We start from the raw sequence: 19031 nt of genomic DNA, 5'->3' as shown, positions 1-19031 counted from the left end.
CGTCCTCTCTTTTATTGCCAACCATCTTTTAACCTAGATGTATCACTCTAGCATTTAACTCAGAATGTATGAAAGTAAAAATATTAACTACACTTCCAATTTTCCTTCTGACTTTAACTTTGATTTCAGGTTTCACATTCAGTCCCTGTTGCATCTTTATTGCTCACCAAATCATCCTTTCCCATGTCTCTCGAAAGGATTAAATCACCATCCAGTTATTTAAATAGTTTTGCAATTTTACCACTGCGTCTATTAGTCCCAGTTTCACCACTCTCCTGTCTAGTGTAAGACAGACTGCTTCCTTCAACTTCATTCTCCATGTATTTGACCCTCTGATGACATTCTCCCTATTTCTCTTTTTCATCCTCTAGTTTCAGTGGTAAAATATGAGCACGAAAATTCTCTCTGAGACTATCAATTGCTGAATTATTATAATCTGAATAATACTGGGGCTATTTCTTTCTGAGCTGAAGACCCAGTGATAAAATTGTCTTCATCCTCACCAGGATGAAGAAGCTATACAGTTGATGGGATTCACGTTTAAGTGTCTGAAATGAGTGGCTTGATGCAGCCTGTGTAATCTGATCTACATTATCTGTACCTTAAGAGGACAAACAATAATATTGAGGGAAGAGAATGAGATGATGGGAGTTGACTTATATGATTTCTATGATTCCTCCCAGGTCTTACATTTTGGAGTTTTATAGAGGACTCTGATGATCTTTCTCTAAACTTAAAATAACAGATTATAGTCATCCATGGGGTGAGGTGAAATGACTCAAAATAAAAAGATACTATTAAAGAAAACCTAGCCCCTGGGTAAAAATCTCTCTCCAGTCTGACCATCCTTTTGCCCTTTTGCTTATAATTCTTACTGTACTTAACATATTTTGCCTTGTACTATAGTTATTTTTATATGTATTTGCCCAATTAGATTGTCCTTAGGAAAAGGAACCATTTCCTAAGGCACAGTGCCTTCCATATCGCAGTTGCTTAAAAAAATGTCTTTTAATTCTTGGTCACAGTATTATCACAATGTACTGTACTCCATTGTTTTTACCTTTCTGATCTTCGCAAATTTAAAAATCACAGTAACATACAGGAATTATATTCAGTATCCAAAGACTCTTCAAATGAGGTCATATATACAAATATTCTTGCTATTAAAAGACAGTATAGTCAAAACTGAACTCTTGGCCTTTCTCTTTGGATTCCAACTCAACATTACTTCCTTTTCTTACAGTGGGGCACTAGCTTCCTATCAGTCATGCTCTTTAATATCAGCTCCTCCCTTTTCCTTTTCCTAATTATTTCTGCCTGTGTCATGAATTCTACCATTTTCATTCAATGCCTCTAGAATTCTTGTTTTCTTCCTATCCCTAGTCACCTCACCATCTTGACTACTATTCTTTTTCTCATAAAAGAGTTGCTGCTCTGACCACATTACATTTTTCCAGCAAGGCTTCCTCTGGCCTTTCAAGGTCCTCCAAATAAACATTATTATTATTATTTCTTTACCAATGCCTCTTTTGTCTATTCTTCCTAGTCCCCTGTATTTTCTTTATGCAGAACAAGGATAAAACTTACTGCCCTCTATCTTTCCATACTCTACTTATAAAGTCTCCAATATGACTAAAGGACATTTAAAATATTTCATTAGATAATTTCTGATTAAAAAATACCATTTAGAATTTTAAATTAATGGTATTGGGAAAACAATAATATCTGAAAATAAATATAGATCCTTTTCTCAAAGCAGGCAAATATATTTCAGATAGAGTTTACCTTAAAAAAGAACTTTGAAAGTATAATCATAAAGTGGGTAAGGCCTTCATAACATTATACCAATGAAAGAAATAAAAGTTTGATAGTTTTCCTACATAGTATTTAAAAACTTTTATAAGTAAAAATAGATCATAACACCATAATATGGGAAATATATAACAAACTAGGAAAAAATATGTCTAAAATAGTTAATATTCTTAATACATTGAGTTAATACAAATCAATAACAAAATGATAAACTCTTCAGTAGAAAAATGGGTCAGGCCATGAAGAGCAAAAAAGAAGTAATACAAATGGCCACTGAACATAATTTTTAAATGTTCAGCCTCACCAGCAATTCTAGCACAAAAAATAAAATAGCAATTAGATATCAAGGGTTTTTCTTCCCTATAAAATAGTTAAAGATTGTTTTTAAAATAATACCTGGTGTTGTTCAGTTCAGGAAAATGACAGTCATATACGTACTGTTGGTGGGAATATACATTCATACATTCTTTCTAGAGAGCAATTTGACAGTTTGTCTCAGAGAGTAAAATATAATTCCATTTGAACCAGAAATTTTATTCCTATTCATTTAGCATAAGGGCATAATTATAGAGAGCAAAGTTTTAGTAGCAAAAATGGTTAATGCTGTGGAATAGAAAGGGATCAAAAGCTAGGACCCAGACAAAATTGTTCAACAGTGGAAAACCAATTTAAATAAATAATGACATATCTACTAAATGTTGTAGATGATGTTTAATGTTCAGAACAACATAATGTTCAATATGTTGAGAACTGACTACAAAGCATCATAAATAATATAATTCCATTTTTTTATATACATGTGCCTATGTAGACATAGAAAAAGATGAAATATATAGATCAAAATATTAACAGTGGTCTTACAATATTGTGTCTTTTTAGTTTCTTCTTTCTACTTATCTGCATTTAAAAAAATTTACGCTTTAATATGTATGACAAAACCCAAATATGATTATCACATTGTCATCTGAAAAACCTGCTCTCTTCCACACTCATTTAAAGTCTTACTGAATTCAGTAGTTTTTCAGTGAGCCTTATCTCTATAATACCAATGCCTACTGGGAATCTTATTACATATGACAACCATTCTGAATAATTAAGATTTCCTTTTTCATAGTCTGAATTCAAAGGAATAAAGAAGAAATTAAAAAGGAACTAAGAAAAACTGGACTGATAAAAGAGAAATATTTTAAATACGTATCATTAGATCTTTCCAACAAAGAAAACTGTTTGTCTAAATTTTCTATCTTTTTCAAATTCCATTTTCTTATCTCCAAACAACAAAAAAAGTTAAGAAGTAACCTTTTATTTCTGAACTACAAAAGGAAAGGAAATATGAAACAATTTTAATTGCGTAGGTTAATTCCAATATGTCAATTATCCTTAAAATGTTAAAAAAAAAATCTCCCATGTAATATACAAGCACATGATATATGGAATGAAATCACCAACCACTGGAACCTCAAAGGATGTTTGAATAGCATTTGAACTTAAACAAATAAAAAAGCTGAGGCCAAAATAGATCAGATGTAACCAGGCCCACTCAGATGCCTTAAATGGCTGATCATGACAAACATAATACTTAAAGTACTGAGTGTCGGGGAATTAATTTACTGGGTTGAGGCTCACAATTATATGAAAATATGCTTAAGTTATTGGAAACGTCAAAAAATATCTTGTGGTTTTTGAGCATCACTTTGTTTTATATAGCTTTTCAGTTTCTCTTGAGATAAATTTATAAAAATAATTAGCAGAAGAAAGGAAAATAAAAAAACAAATGTCTTTGTAATACATATCATAGGTTGTATTTCTATACTTTCTCATGTCTGGCTTTTAAGGAGTTAGTTACATGGTGATCACATTTGAAAAAGAAGAGACATGAAATTTTAAAAGTCTTAGAATAAAAACTTCTATCACCCTAGATTCTGTGTTCCTTATTTGGTAGCTACTGCCCTAAACCTTTTCTAGAGACTAGGAGTGAATATTTCCCTTTAAAATTAAAACATTCAGGCAGACACTGACTTTGGATATTGAAAGTTCAAAGGCATTATTATTTTGGAACAAATATCAAGAAATGCATCTTGCTTTAACCATATTAGGGACCTGCATTCTTTATCCATTGTAAGTCCCAGATTTTTGTGACTCCACTTTTAGAAAAAGGCTTACTTCATTATAGAGCTCTCCTCTCCAGTTCTAGAGAGCTTGGAATACATAATCTCATTTGCCTACACTCGCTTTCTTTATCAATTTCATGTTGGGATAATTAGCTAATCTGGGGGATAATGGTTACTCTGATTTCTCACACAAGAATGAAATGCCATTCACACATATTTTGTCTTGCTATTGTCAATCAGGCAAAATCTCTACAAAGATCGGTATTTTCAGGATTAACTCAGCATCTTTGTCCTTTTTCGCATAATTATTGCCTTTTGCTCAAACAAGAAACCTTTCTGTTCCTACAGATTACACAGTGTGGCCCACTGATAGCAGGTCTCATATTTTTAAGTTTAAATTTTTAAAAAGTCATCATTAAGATGGATGGGCTCTCTTCTTGTACCTCCCTTTACAGTGAGTTGTAACTGTTACATTAATCAACAGAAAGGGACTGAAGTACACCTCTAGGCCTGTGCTCTACACTCAGAAGACAGGATGCCTTAGGATGACAGAACTTAAAACTGGGTCAGCAAATTAAAGCACTGATACTCCATTACAGAACATTTCTAAACCATTTAAAATGTCTTTAAGCCTTTAGGATAAATATCTGGAAAAGATAGGACTGCACGCCAATCTACTATATTTTACTGGATCTAAGATACCATTATTTTATGTACCATTAAAGAAAAATAATGCCGATTATTATTGTAAGATACCATCAATTGCAAAATGAATCTAATTTCAGAGATGTTAAAATGCAAATGATATGTGCTTTAGAATTAATGAAATATGACAATTGCCAGCACTATGCCAGGATCAACCTATTGAAGTTCCTGCTTTAAAGGGGTTAATTACTAAGTCCTGTGGATAAATAGGAATCAAAATTCCACCCTCTGTGATGTTTTACCCCCTTTTCTCAGCCTAATTTATTTATATCGTATGAATGTATGTTTCCAAATAAGAATATCTAATGTTTTTCTCTTTGCATTTGAAGAAAATAATTCTCACTTCTTTCTCTTACTTACTCTGGTGGGCAGGGCTCAGTGTTGCAGGTTCTTTGATTTTCAGGTGGCTTACTATCAGGGTCACAGTAATTGTTCTGGACAATGGAGTTGTCGTCCAACCTTTTACAGACCACCTCCTGTCTTTGGACACCTTGAGAAAAGGAGGACATCATTAATTGAAGAGTAGTTTACCTTCCAGTAAGTTAGGTATGCATAGCTTTCCTCTGTGGGGGATCAACCTCACTGGATCGCTGCTGTCTTATCTGTTCCAGAAACATTTGACTGCTCCTCTAAAAAGGAGAGAAGACCTGGTCATTATATTGCAAATTTAGGCAAAATTATTGTTCTCATATTTAGAAACATAACTGTTTTCAAGTTCAGAAAAGAAACTATTGGTAATTTTAAACAATTAGTATTCCCATTTGTATATTCTTCTTCATGCTTTCCTTTAAAAAAAGAAACTTTATTTTCCCAAAATATCATCAGATAAAATGTATGAATATACATTTCAGTGCAAAACAATGGTTGGATATCTATGTAAAAACAAAACATTAGGGACAAATTTACTTTTTAATATTTTGTAGGACAAATCCAATCAATTTAGTCTTTGTTAGGAACACGTAACATTCACACATTTCATTTTTTCTCCTTCCATTTACAGATTTATTTCTCTGAAAGCCCACAAGTCTAGAATTTAAAGACTGCAGTGAGCCTCTTTAGACTGCAACCCATCAGTAATCTGTTTGCTTTGATAGAGTCGGCCCTTGTTGATTACACCACTGGCAAACAGATATACACATTTTCCATCAAATATTAACTTACAGAATACTTATCTCATTCTTAAAAATTGGTCTATGTAACCTGTTTGCCACAGCTAAAAATATTCTCATAAAATTTGTAAAATTCTAAATATATGTTTATTATTTATTGGCAAAGATATCCACCACACCTTGCTCACATTTCACAAAATACAAAGACACACACAAACACACTCTTATCTGTAAACATGCCTGGTGAATAGACTTTATGCAGATTCATTTTCTCTTCAGTGTGGAGGAATCAAAAGAAGCAAAGATAGGTGTATCAAGGTCTCAGAGGAAAGTCAATCTACAAGACAATGCTAAATGTTCCAGATCCTATAGAGGTAGCAGCTTACTCCCAGAATTGAAAATAAAAGCACAAACTAAGCTATCCCCCTACTCAACCATCCCATCTCTATAACCCGGTAGGCTAAATTACCTAGAACCAGTTATAAAAGCAGCATTAGCAGTATCCAAGCAACTACAGCTTCATACCTACCTAGCCCCACACAAACCTTCAGGTTTTCTTTTTTTTTCTCAGTTGCTTTTAGTAGTGCCCTAAAGAAAAGAGTTTGACCCCAAATTAGGGAAATCAATGTGAAACAGGACCATTCAGTGAAGGAAACTGTCACTTAAAGAGCTACGCACCAAATGCTTCCCCAAGGTCCCTTAAACATCCTGGGAGTCTGCAGGTGGGAGTACCTCAGTCATCATGTTTTGCACACTTCTAACTAAGCACTTTGAATTTAAAGATAGGGAAATCTCTTTCCCTGATGGCAAAAACCATTAAGTCCCATAGCCTCCATGATGGTGGTGAGCAGATGAAGAAGGTATATTTTATTACTTGCAGTGACCCAAGGCTCTTACTGATCAAGTTTTTTGGTTTTCCTAAATTTAGGGGTTTAAAATATAGACAAACAACTTACTTGCAAAATGTCTCAGAGTATGTGCTGTATTCATTCCATCCCAACCCCTTGAATAGGCCAAATATCTCAGTTTATGCGACAACAGTTTGGAATTTTTTAACTATTAAACTTTAGATTTTTGAGGGAAGAATGATTCACAGCAGGCATAGCTTTGTCCCATTCACAGATGTTCCACAGTATTCACCACATATCTCCTCACTGTGTCATTCCAGTGGGCAGATAACTAAGTCCATGTGATTCACCTGGACAAAAATCTCTATTATTAGTCATAGGATTCAACACCCACTGCCACAGTGGCTCAGAATAGCCATCTACCTGGGTTCAATACTTGCTCCTATCAGGAGGAGCAGGGGACTGCTTTTATAGGTTAGCATGGTTATTTTTTAAAATATCCATTCAAATATAATTATACTTGGAGGGGGGAGACTCAAAACATCCACTTACACAAAGGATTTAGAACTTCAGCCAACTTTTATAAATACATTTAATAACTAAAAAAAGATGATTAAACTTGCAATAAGGAAGTTGGCATTCAAGCTAGTATCTTGGTTGTTTTTCAGAAAAGGATAAACTTTTTATTTTTATTTTATTTTACTGAGGGAGGATAAACATTTTCAACACTACAAAATGGAACTGATATTGCTTTATATAAGTGGCAGAAACATCAATTCAGTTTCTACAGGTTAAGATAAAATTCTACTTCCTTTAAAAATCGTAGAAATGTTGTTTGGTTATAATGACATTAGTTTTTAAAAGTAGCCTTTAATATAAAAGCAAGGCTTCTGCAATTTGAATCACAGATGAGATATTAGTTATTAGAGGTAAGATTTACATTTGATTTTAAGAGAAATTCTAGCCATGTATGATCTTGAAAAACTTCAGCTACATAACATTTATTGTTAAAAATTTGGAAAATACACAAAACCAGAAAGAACAAAATAAAAATTATCCACAATCTCATATCTTTGCTTTGGACCTTTATTTTTTATTTTTTTTTTTGCTGTACGCGGGCCTCTCACTACTGTGGCCTCTCACTACTGTGGCCTCTCCCGTTGCGGAGCACAGGCTCCGGACACGCAGGCCCAGTGGCCATGGCTCACGGGCCCAGCCGCTCAGCGGCATGTGGGATCCTCCTGGACCGGGGCACGAACCCACGTCCCCTGCGTCGGCAGGTGGACTCTCAATCACTGCACCACCAGGGAAGCCCTGGACCTTTATTTTTAAGGTTATTTTGTTCTTTGGTGGGATCCAGTAATTAATTTAAAATTACATAGTACACAAACTAAAAATGCCAGCTAAATATGGTTGGCAGGTCATTCATTCATTCATCCATTCATTCATTCAATAGAGAATAATTACTGAATACAAGGCACTGTACTTCTTATGAGATATTGAGCTAAGTGCTGAGAATTACAAATTGACTTAATTTTGTCATGCCTCTCAGACTTCTTAAAAACTAGAATTTAGGATATTTGGGGGTACATTTCACTTTCATAATTTCAGAATGCTATTTTTTATGAAGTAAAAATTAAAGTCCTTGAATAAGCAGCTGAAATAACTGTATTTTACAAAGATGCATTTTCCTTGCATTCATCTTTTATTAATTTTCTTCTAAAATGTCATATTAGACAGTGTGGTATTTCACACTCGAGAACTGACTGACTATACTAGTAATCTATTCCAAACCTTCCTAAAATGCTGAACTATCTCCCTTCAATAGCACAAATCTCCTTCCAACTTTTACCCCCACACTTGGCAGGTTTACAGAATTTTTTTTTTTCTTTTTACATCAGCAGCAACAGAATAACTCTCTAAACCAATGCACCTAATTGGATGGATTTTTCAACACATACTTTTGGATTAAAGAGAATGCAGCTTTTAGCTTTAGAAAACACAGATCAACTGGAAATAATCTAAACCAAGTCAACAAGAGAAATGATTGAGTTTAGAATCTTTTTATATGAACAACCCTCTTGTACATAGCTTCTTTTAAAGTAATCTGTAAAACATTGCTAAGAAGTTGATTTAAACCTTTCAGGAATAATTACATCCAGTTACACAAAACCACTATGTTTTCAAATCTAAAGATGTATAGTTTATAATCCAAAACATAAAATGTCCGTATGACCAGTCAGTATATGCCTAATCAAAAACAAAATTCTGGTGGCTTAGTGCCCATATCCCCTGGAGATATGCAGGTGTTCTGCAGAATTTAATTGGTCAAACTTAAAATTGCACTAATTATATTTATTCTTAAACACCTGAAGTTACTGGCATGCAAATTCTATACACAATTCTGTTTTTAAACGCAATTCCTCTTCCATGCTTAAAAAAAAAAAAAAAAACTTTAATGGTTTCATATTACAAAATTTAAGTACAGAGATGCCATTACCAATATATATTTACTTTAAACTCTCTAAAATGGGTGTATCCTGTTTAGAGTCTTTTAATTTGCTTACCATTTTGGTTCTTTGATACCAAAGATGGTTCTTAACATGGAAATATAACTCTTATTTTTAACCTGGAAGTTTAAATTTGTCAGATCTTATATTTAATTTGTGCTAAAAGTTACAGATGATCTACTTGCCCATCAAAGGTTCTGCTGTCCAATGGGAGGAAGGAGTACCCAACTTGAATCACTGCTCAAGCTACACATGAAGAAATGGCATTTAGTATTTTGAAGTAGCATACACCATAGGAAAATGAGCAAGAAGTCCACCAAGCTGCGAGTGAGTCCTATATGGAGCCCTTCATCTGTTGTGCTTACTCTAGGAAATGGTGATGGTTCAAGAATATAGGGTCTTTTGCTCAACAGCTGCAGAGCCAATCCTGAGTGAAGACTTTAGAGACCATTCCTCCTCTTCATTTCTTGCCTCCTTTTCAGTCCCTCTCCTACTCTTCTTATAAGCTGCTCAATGTTCTCATGTCCCATCTCTCTTCTTTCAGATAATTAAATCATTTAATAAGTTCATGTGTAACAATATTTAGCAATTTATTGCTTTTCTCAGGGTAGTTCATCATTTTAAAAGTAGAGAGAGGGCACTTAATGCACAGAAATTACCACCTGAATCTCATTTGAAAGAGTGATATGTATTAAACCAAGAAGGATGTGGGAGAGGTTAAGGGCAAGAGAAAGATCTTCTAGGTCTTCTCAAATCTACTCATAAGAACCAGCATTTCAGTCCTAGACGATTCAATTGGTAAGTGAGCAGTCTGTAACTACATGTAAGTCAGTAAGGGAAAGACAGAAAGGAAAAGTGTAACTTTGGGATTGATGGGCTAATCAACATCTAGATAATTTAACCTAGTGGCAAAGCACATCCTATCTACCCAAGAAACCGTTTTCTGAAGAATAGGGGGGAAAAAGTTAATAAGTCAGAGCTTACAGTACAAATGTGGTTGGTGGCTAAGGCAACAATTTGCTTAACCACAGCATCCAAAGTAGCTAGCAACCAAGACAACACTATATAACCACAGTATACAGAGCATATGGCCAACAACATTAATTTAATCTAAATCTTCAGTGCAGATAGCATCCAGAGAGCAACAAGTGCCAGGAAAAAAATGTCTCTCTGCTCTGCCTTTCATGGCTGGAATCTGGCTGCTGTGCTGTGTGATTATTGGCCAGACATAAGCATTTGTAGGGCAGAGCAAAGCCCATCTGCCTTGGATCTAACAGCTGGCATCAGGGTACCAATCAGCTCCACCCATTTGCTTCCTTCTTCTCAAGAGCCTCCTGCTAGTTTTTATCTCCCAAAGGTTTTCTTTCTCTGCCTTTCCAGCGTCTTCCCTTCTGTCTTAAGCAAAATTAAACGTCCCAAGGAAGCAGGATTAAGAAAAGGAGAATGCAGCTCTAAAAATATTTATTTTTCCAGAACAACTCTGTTTAGTGATGGTAAGGTAGGGTGGCGCATACATATACTGCGTTTATTTGAAATCACACTATCCCTGGAGGGGATTCTGACTACTCATTATAAATTAACAGTAATCTCTTCCATGGAAAGGTCTAACTTAACTCATTGAATTCCTACTAAGTCTAAGCCATGGGTTTTCATTATCATAAGGGGGAAAATGAGTGAGACAGACTTGACCTCAATGAGATTACATTAATAATGAAGGGAGGGGATAAAACAAGTACCATTATAATTATATTATGGAAACTACCTTATCTAATAAAACAATGCACTTTCAGATGTAATATTTCTAATTTAACAGTTCCTTCATTTTGTTATGTTGCTGTCTGATTTCTCTTTCCTTTATCTTCATGGATCTTAAGAACTCTTCTCATAGCCAAATGTCTGAGGTAATTCCCTTTCACTTTATCTTGTTACGATATTTTTTTCTCACTCTGACTTCTGTCATGTTTAGTTACTACCTCTTTTTGAGTTCTAGGCAGTTTAGATAAATGATCTAAGGCAAGTTTTCATTCTCCTTTGTAAAATGAGACCAAAAAATTAGATGATTTCTGATGTTCCTTTCAGATCCAAAATTCTATGAAAGTTGTCTTTTCTTTTTTCCTCCACAATTCAATTGTTCATTTTTCCCCCTTCTAGATCTGCTTTTCCCCTGTCCTCTACAGAATAATAAGTCTGGAAAACAGGCATTTGTTAGATTCCATTTGGTTCTGCGTCGTGTTTCAGTGTCTCATTTCTTAGCAGTGCGAGGTACATATCAAAGGGGTTAGACATGTCAAGAGGCAGAACACTAACTAGAAATAGGACTTTGTGAGAGACAAGTTTCTTAATATAAAGAATTAACCCATATTATACTAAAAAGGAATTTCCATGAACTTCAGTAGGAGCTTATTTGTTTTGGGTATTTCATTAAACACTTTAGAGGAATGATGCTGGAGTACAAGGAGGTCTTGAGTTTCTTCCTTACATTGTGATGGATTTATTACCAATAAGAAGCTTTTCTTTAATTATATATAGAATCCTTTTCTTGGAACCAAAGAGTAAATATTTCAGATTTGAATTATAACAAGGACACAATCATAAACAAGCTGTATAGTTTTAAACTAAAATCTTAATTTTATTTAGATGAAAAATGGGAATAATAATATCATAAGATCCTATATAATCAGGATGATAATGCTTATCATTACAAGAAGTTTTATTTTTTCCCAAAGTATTTTATGCATAATACCTTGTAAAGATGCATAGTGTTATGATTGTCAAAAATGAGATTTGGGACAAAATTTCAGTGAAGTGAAACATGACCTGTGACACACAGATCATAAATACAATAGGAATGCACTTAAACTTTGGTTTCAGCCTTACCCAAGTTTTTCAGTGAGTAAGATGTATCCCGGCCCTATTCATGTTAGAGAAGAATATAATCTCTAAAGCAACAGAAATGAAATGGAAGAGGAAGGAAAACAGCATTAGGAGTGTTTTAGGTTAGCACAGATTTCTTGCCCTCAGTTATAAATCTTAACACTAGAGAAAAATGCAAGCCACAATATGCAAGGGTAAACAGTAAAAAATGTCAGGGTATCAAGCTAAACTTTCATATGTAAATTTTTTACAAGAAGTTAGAAAGCTTAAATTATATTGAAAATATACAGGAGAATTCAAAGAATTTTTTTAAAAAGTGTATTCTATAGGGGAAGCTACATACTTAAGGAAAAAGATAAATAGAAATAATTATTAGAGACAAATAAAAGAAAAAAACATATTAACTTCCGAAGCATGAACCAGCCAAGAGCATGAGTTTACCTAGAGGAGTAGCCCTCTCAAGGGCATGTTGCAGGAGAACTGAGACAGGTGCAATTGATGGCTACAGAGCATAGGCTTTTGGGAACTGTGATGTTCACAGGTGCCCTGCTCTGATGCCTGGTACAACTAATCCCATATGTTAAAGGGTACTCTTCCTTCTCAACATTGAAAATGAACTGAAAGAAGGGGATGATAGGAGAGAGTGAACAGGGGAATGCCACAGTCAATGCAATGATAGACTATTGTCTAGTCTTACAAATATTTTAGTTTTAAAAGACCAAAGAGAAAATTACGGAATAATGAACAAAGCTGATGCAAATCTTTATTCCTTGTAAACTCAAGTCACGTTTTACAAGGGACGTGTATCATTAAAAATATCACAGTGATCTGTTTTACGTCTAAGTTTGGTATATACAGGAACCAAATGTAAAAGGACCCTCATAGTTTCAAACAATAGTACAACCTCACACAGAAAATATCTTTTATAGGGAATTTTTCTTAAAAACTAATTATATAACTATATTTCTTCAAAGGGAAAGAAATGACAATGACTAAAGGGCTTTCAATTATTCAAACTAAAATTTCCATCTGGTATCTTTTACTTAACTCAAAGTAAATTTTGGATGGTAATTCCTAAATTAAAGTTAAGCAAACAATTATAAGATTTGACTTATTAATGTCTATTTTGAAACTTGAAAATCAAGTCTATTTTGAAACTTGAAAAACAATTGAATTTTGTTTTCCTCTGTTCCATTTTGGAACCCCTCCACTTTGAGTTTCTTTCCAAGTTAAGTGAATATGTCCTTTATAAGCTGCAATACAAGTGTTAATGGTCAGTTGACCATTATTAGTGATGTTAAATATGTTAGCCATGTTAGAATTAGCAAAGAAATTAAAAGGACATCTGTGAATATGTAAAGCATTTGCCTTTGTTTTATCTGGTACTTTGAGAGCTATTCTCTTTCAGTCAGATATTAGTACTGGCAAAAAGACTGCATCATATTTTTCTAATAATTACTTTTTAAAATTGTTATTTTAGAATGGACTTACGTACTTTTAAGTGCACAATTATAGTTCTGTTGTATCATTCTTGGAAACAATAAAATATGTAACATTAACATAAAGTGCTTCCATAGAAACAATGTAGAAATATCCAGCTTTCTAAAGGGGCGAGGTAATCTGCATGATAGATTCATTAAAATAATTTGAAAAGTCTATTATTAATAAATGGAATAGTGTGGATTATTACATAAACTTGTTAGGTAGTAAACTGCAAGGGAGAATTTGCTATCAGGGACTCTTTTAAATATATAGTTTCTTTTTCTTTTCTCTCTCTTTTTTCTTTCGCTTTAATCACCCACTAACCTGAAACTGAACTAACAGAGACAGAGGAAGGAAGCATATTCAGGAGGGCACATCAGAAGATATACTTAATACAGATATGAAGGGGAAATTTACATATTACTCAAAACCTCTAGTTTCTTAATGGAAGTGCAGAAGAGTCTCCATTTTTAAACTCTGAACATCACCAGGACCCTGAATAAGGAGTTTATATGCATTTTTTTCCTCTTAGGACATGAAGTTCACCATCTACTGAAAGGAAGTTAGGTGACTAATTTTTATCCAACTTTACTGACACTCATTTGAAATCAAGAGTTCTCAAACTTTCCTGGTTCACAGTACTCTTAGTGTCCCAGTACTTTTTTCACAGCCCTCCCAGGCAGAAAAAAAAAAAATCTGAGTTTCACTTATTAAGTAGTTAGGTCCAAACAACTCAATAGTAATAATTTGTATGGTGTATGACCGTGTCACTGTGTTTCTATTGAAAACGTACAATATTCTGCAGTGCCTCTGTGAGTCTGCTGTAGTGTCCTGGGGTACTATGGGGCATTGTGAAAAATATGGCCCTAAATCAGGAAAATACAAATAGTACTTGGAAACTATGTAAAGCATCTTAAAAATCTTAAAGAGTAGAAACCAGTTTCAATATGTATAAGAATCCAGGTGAGCCAGGTGAAACCACAAAAAGTAAAATAAAAAGAATTTGCCCTAGTTAAAAAGAGGAAAAACAGAGAAAAATTTTTTAAAACTTATATGCTACACACACACACACACACACACACACACACACACACACACACACACATACCACATTAGGCTTAAGATGCCATCCAGGGAAGAAAAAGAATAACAAATAAAACAAGCATCTTTATAAAATTTGAGCGTCAAGCACACAATAAAAATTAATTAGGCTATGTAAATGTAAAAGAAAAAGTAATAACATTCTAAATGGTCAAAGACAGTTGATTAGAAACATTCCTGAAACACTCCATTGTATAAGTAAGAAAAATCTGTGCCCTTTGATCTTCAAACAAAATCAAAATTGCCTCTAAAAATAAACCTGTCTCCCCCTCCCAGACTTCCATCTAAGCATAGCTTTAGCTTATCTTTTTTTTTACCCCTGAGCTGCTAAGCAATGAATGTTTAGCAGAGAGATGCCTTTGTCAGCAGAAACCTGACCAAATTGGTATGCAATTTTTTGTACAAAGAGAAAGAAAAGCCTAGAAAAAACAGTTTGAAGAAAGTAATCAAAAGTGTCAGTAGAACTGATTGCAGGACGAAGACTGTTTATTTACAGTATAAATGTAAAACTAATACATGAAAATACATATGTATTTCTGACCTTTCTTTGCACAGCTAAAGGATCCTTAAGGTTTCTTTCCTAACAGAACAGGTACAACAGTACAGCATCAACTCTCAGTTAATTGGTTTTGGAAGTTTTGCTTTAAAGCCTAAGGGTTGTATTAAATAAGAGGAGGAGTTGCGGGGGGGGGGGGGGTCGGGGAGAGGGGGGGGGGTGGAAGGGGAATGGTTTGAATAGTGGGAAATGAGAGCACATCCAGAAAGATAGGGGAGGAAATTATCATGAATACTGCTGCATTTTGCAAAAATTCATTCCCTAACAAAAACAACAATTTCCTAAAACAATAAAAGGCCTTCTCTGATTACAACTATAAATCACAAAGAGAAAAAAAAAGTTTGTTATCAGTTTTCACAAATGTTGAGTTAAAACAGGGGCCTCATATTCTGACTTGAGTCTAAATTAAAGTTGGTTAAGTACATAACCACTTATTCATTTTAGCTCCCTAAGTACCACAGAAACTTGAAATGAGAAGAAAGAATTTTGGAAAATCTGTTTAGCACAATTGCATTTGATCTTAGCCAAAAGGCCAAGAAATGATATTTAGCACAATTTCGGTCAGTTTTGAAAGCATTAATTAGATGCTTATAAATGATCTATCAGGTAAAGAAGAAAGCATGTAAATAAACTAAACTACAAAAATGCTTTCTAAAGGCATGTTGAAGGCCAATGGCCACACTAAACAAAATTATGAAATTAATTGGTATTCTACCACTTTTTTCATTTCCTTCTCTGATGTCCCTAGCTACTTTCCCACCCCAGATACTTATACCTAAATCGTTTGCATTCCACTAGTAGCCAACTAATAACAGAGGTGTGAGTTAGTAATGCTCCCAGAGGTATTTGCATCTGAATGTAAATTATTTGAAGACTAAATAAACCTTCAATTAGCCTCAAAGGCAGTACTTCTCAACCGTGGCTACACATTAGGGACCTTTTAAAAATCTGATGCCCAGACCATACTCCCAAGCACTTAAATCGGAATCTCTGGGGGAGGGCCCAAGCGTCAAAATTGTTTAAAGTTCCCCAGGTGATTCCAATGTGCAGCCAAAACTGAGAATCATTGTTTTAGGGAAAGCATTTGAAAAAATGAAATTTCAAGCTAGTAAAGGAGAAATTATTGAGTGGGGAATATATCATGTTGCTCTCTTGATGATGTCAACTGATGAAAAAGCTCTCTTCAAGGTAAAGGACCATTTTTATTACGAGAGAAAATGCTACATTAAAAAAAAAAGAAATCACTAGACTTCTAAGTCTTGATTTCAGCGTTACTTCACTTGAGTATTACTGTAAAACAGGAAAAACAATAGCAGTGCCTGTCTCATGGTGCTATTGAGAATAAGCAAATGAAACAGGGAACCAAAAAATGTTTCATAAACTGTAAAGTTCTATTTGTCATTACACAGCTGAGCTAGAACCATTTATCATTAAAAACACTAGGTGTAATGTGATTACAACTGTAATATGGATTATTACCTAAAGGATATGTTAATTTGTTTTAATAGACATTTATTTTATGAAATCTAAGTATCTAGCCCAATGTTTCTTGAAGTATGGTTGCTGAACCAGTATCACCAGCATCACTTGGAAATTTGTTAGAAATGCAAATTCTTGGAGTCTTCCCCAGACCTACCAAATCAGAAACTGGAGGCAGAACGTAGCAATCTTGTTTGAACAAGCCCTCCAGGTGATTCTGATGCACACTACAACTTGAAAACCACACATCTAGCCAAACATCAGTAAAAAGAGAGTATATATAACTAAAATCAAAAGATGAATAAACATCATTTTTTCAATCTTTAAAAGTCACAGTGCAAAGGCGTATCAGCATAAATTACTACTTAAAAAAACTCCTAAAGCTTTGTATCTTAAAATAGTACAGTTCTCACTACCTAGCCAAGCTTTATCAATCAACACATTAATCACGAATACAATAGTAGTATATAAATTTAGGAGTCAGATTAATTACAGAGTATAGAAACAAAACTCTAGTGGGAGTAACAATGGTTCAGAAAATAGTCCAGTTTTAATTGTCTCAATGGAAAAGGCATAACTGTATCTTAAAAATCACATTTATCCTGAAGACAACACTCCACAGCATCTCAATGTTCTTATTCAGGCTAAGGAAGTGTGTCAGCACTGACTCAGAGAAAAGACCATTTCTTGGACTGAATCACTAGCAGTGTTTCCTGCAGTCTTAGATTTGTCACTGGGTCTGCTAAGCAACAGAAAAACAATCTCAAAACTTCTTATCTTAAAAGATCTCGTAAGAGAAAATATCAACATTGCTCCCAAACTCAAAGTCCAAAGGTCGTGAGAACATTGAACAGTCTTGTGAGACTGCAATAGAAAGTTCTTTGAGATCTTTCTTGTTCCCTCTTTTTCCATTTTAAAAAGTTTTGGCAGTATCAAGATACCTAGCACCACTTTGGAAAGATGAGAGTGGAGTATCCCTGTTAAGAACACACGTTAGTATTCATCCTTAGTTTCTGAGTGAAAACTGAGAAGAAATGACTTTTTCCTGAAAGATTCCTTAACAACAGATGAAGTTCCATTTACCATTACTGAGCAGATGACTCTGGCTCTCTCTTTGATCAAGATTCCTGAGTCCTAAGGGATTTTCCTTTCCTCAATCCTAAGCCTCCTGTATTTAAAGAACCTTGGGTTAAAAGTGGGGGTATGTGTAGGAAGAATAACTCCAATAATTGATATCTGTACTCTATATTCTAGGAAATATTTCCAACCTATTCAAAGTAAACAAAAGAATATAATCAAAATTATACTATCTTTCCCTGACAATTGCTTTGCCCCACCTTACAAAAAAAATAACAATTCTAAACTCTCATTTCCCACACTGGGAAGAATAACACAAATATATAATTGCCAAAATAATTAATTCCTTTTGTTCATTCACTTATCTGTACGCATTTATTGAGTTCCTAGTATGTTCCAGACATTGTTTTAGATACAAAATGAGTCTAGAAAGATGCATAGACTTCAGTGATGAGGACGTGGATTCTATGTGTCTAGAGTGCTGTTTCAGTTTCTTTGTCAACCAAGACCAGTGGTACTCAAACTTGAGCAAGCATCAGAATCACTTGGAGAACTTGTTAAAACATAGATTTTGGGGCCCCACAAAGAGTGACTCTATTCAGTAGGTCTGAGATGGGGCCCCCAAATTAGCATTCTAATAAATTCTCAGGTGACATTGATGCTGCTGGTTCGGGGACCACACTTTGAGAACCACTTACCAAGAAATGCAGCTCATCACACTATGCCTGCTGATTTTCAAACACTGTACATCTCTCTTCCAAACAAGGCAATGGCCTTAGAAAGGCTTTTTACTCACAACTGAGCAGAATTACAGTTCCCAGAACCACCTCAAATATCTAGGATTAGTAGCTCCAGAAGAGAAGAAAGAAGTATAAAAAATAAAGAGAAAATTCTCTTTCCAGGGGCTTTGCTCCCTCCTTGTTTTTCTTTTCTTTTATGCCCCATCACAAGAAATCACTCTTCTATTATGATTTCTCAATACAAGTGTTATGGAAAAGAATAACACACATTCAGATTTTTCATACTTCTTTACTTTAATAAAATCATAGTTTTTCTTCTAAATTCAGTTCTCTTGGCCTTCTCCCCCACCCCTTTTTTGTTGGACTATCTCCTTTCTGAACAGAAGAATAGAGTTAGAAGGAACACTGAGAATTCACTTAATCCCTCCTTGGCCTCAGACAAGACTGAATCTAAACCATCCCCAAATATAGCAATTTTCAGTACAAAGATGAACAGGCACTAAGAACCTCCCATTCAACATTCTGTCACATACTTGAAGATACTATCATAATATACTTTCCCTCAGCCTTCTCTTCTCCAAGCTAATCAACCTCGACATTTAGACTACTTCATTAGATTTCCTGAAC

At 34.4% G+C, this 19031-nt stretch overlaps 1 protein-coding gene across 2 annotated transcripts in view; it reads right to left on the bottom strand.

The window, feature by feature from the left end:
• Positions 1–19031, bottom strand: part of ADAMTS6 (ADAM metallopeptidase with thrombospondin type 1 motif 6) — a 274021-nt gene that overhangs the window by 30723 nt on the left and 224267 nt on the right. For both annotated transcript variants that reach the window (XM_027101008.1, XM_027101010.1), the window contains one exon: positions 4989–5118. In XM_027101008.1, coding sequence (XP_026956809.1) covers positions 4989–5118 — 130 coding nt within the window. The remainder of the gene's footprint in view (positions 1–4988; positions 5119–19031) is intronic.

Source organism: Aethalodelphis obliquidens, unplaced genomic scaffold, assembly GCF_003676395.1.
Source record: "Aethalodelphis obliquidens isolate GAN/ISIS:26980383/991018 unplaced genomic scaffold, ASM367639v1 scaffold4, whole genome shotgun sequence".
NCBI classification, from domain to species: Eukaryota; Metazoa; Chordata; class Mammalia; order Artiodactyla; family Delphinidae; genus Aethalodelphis; species Aethalodelphis obliquidens.
Note: the sequence above shows the minus strand (reverse complement) of the source record. Positions and strands in the feature narration are given on the sequence as shown.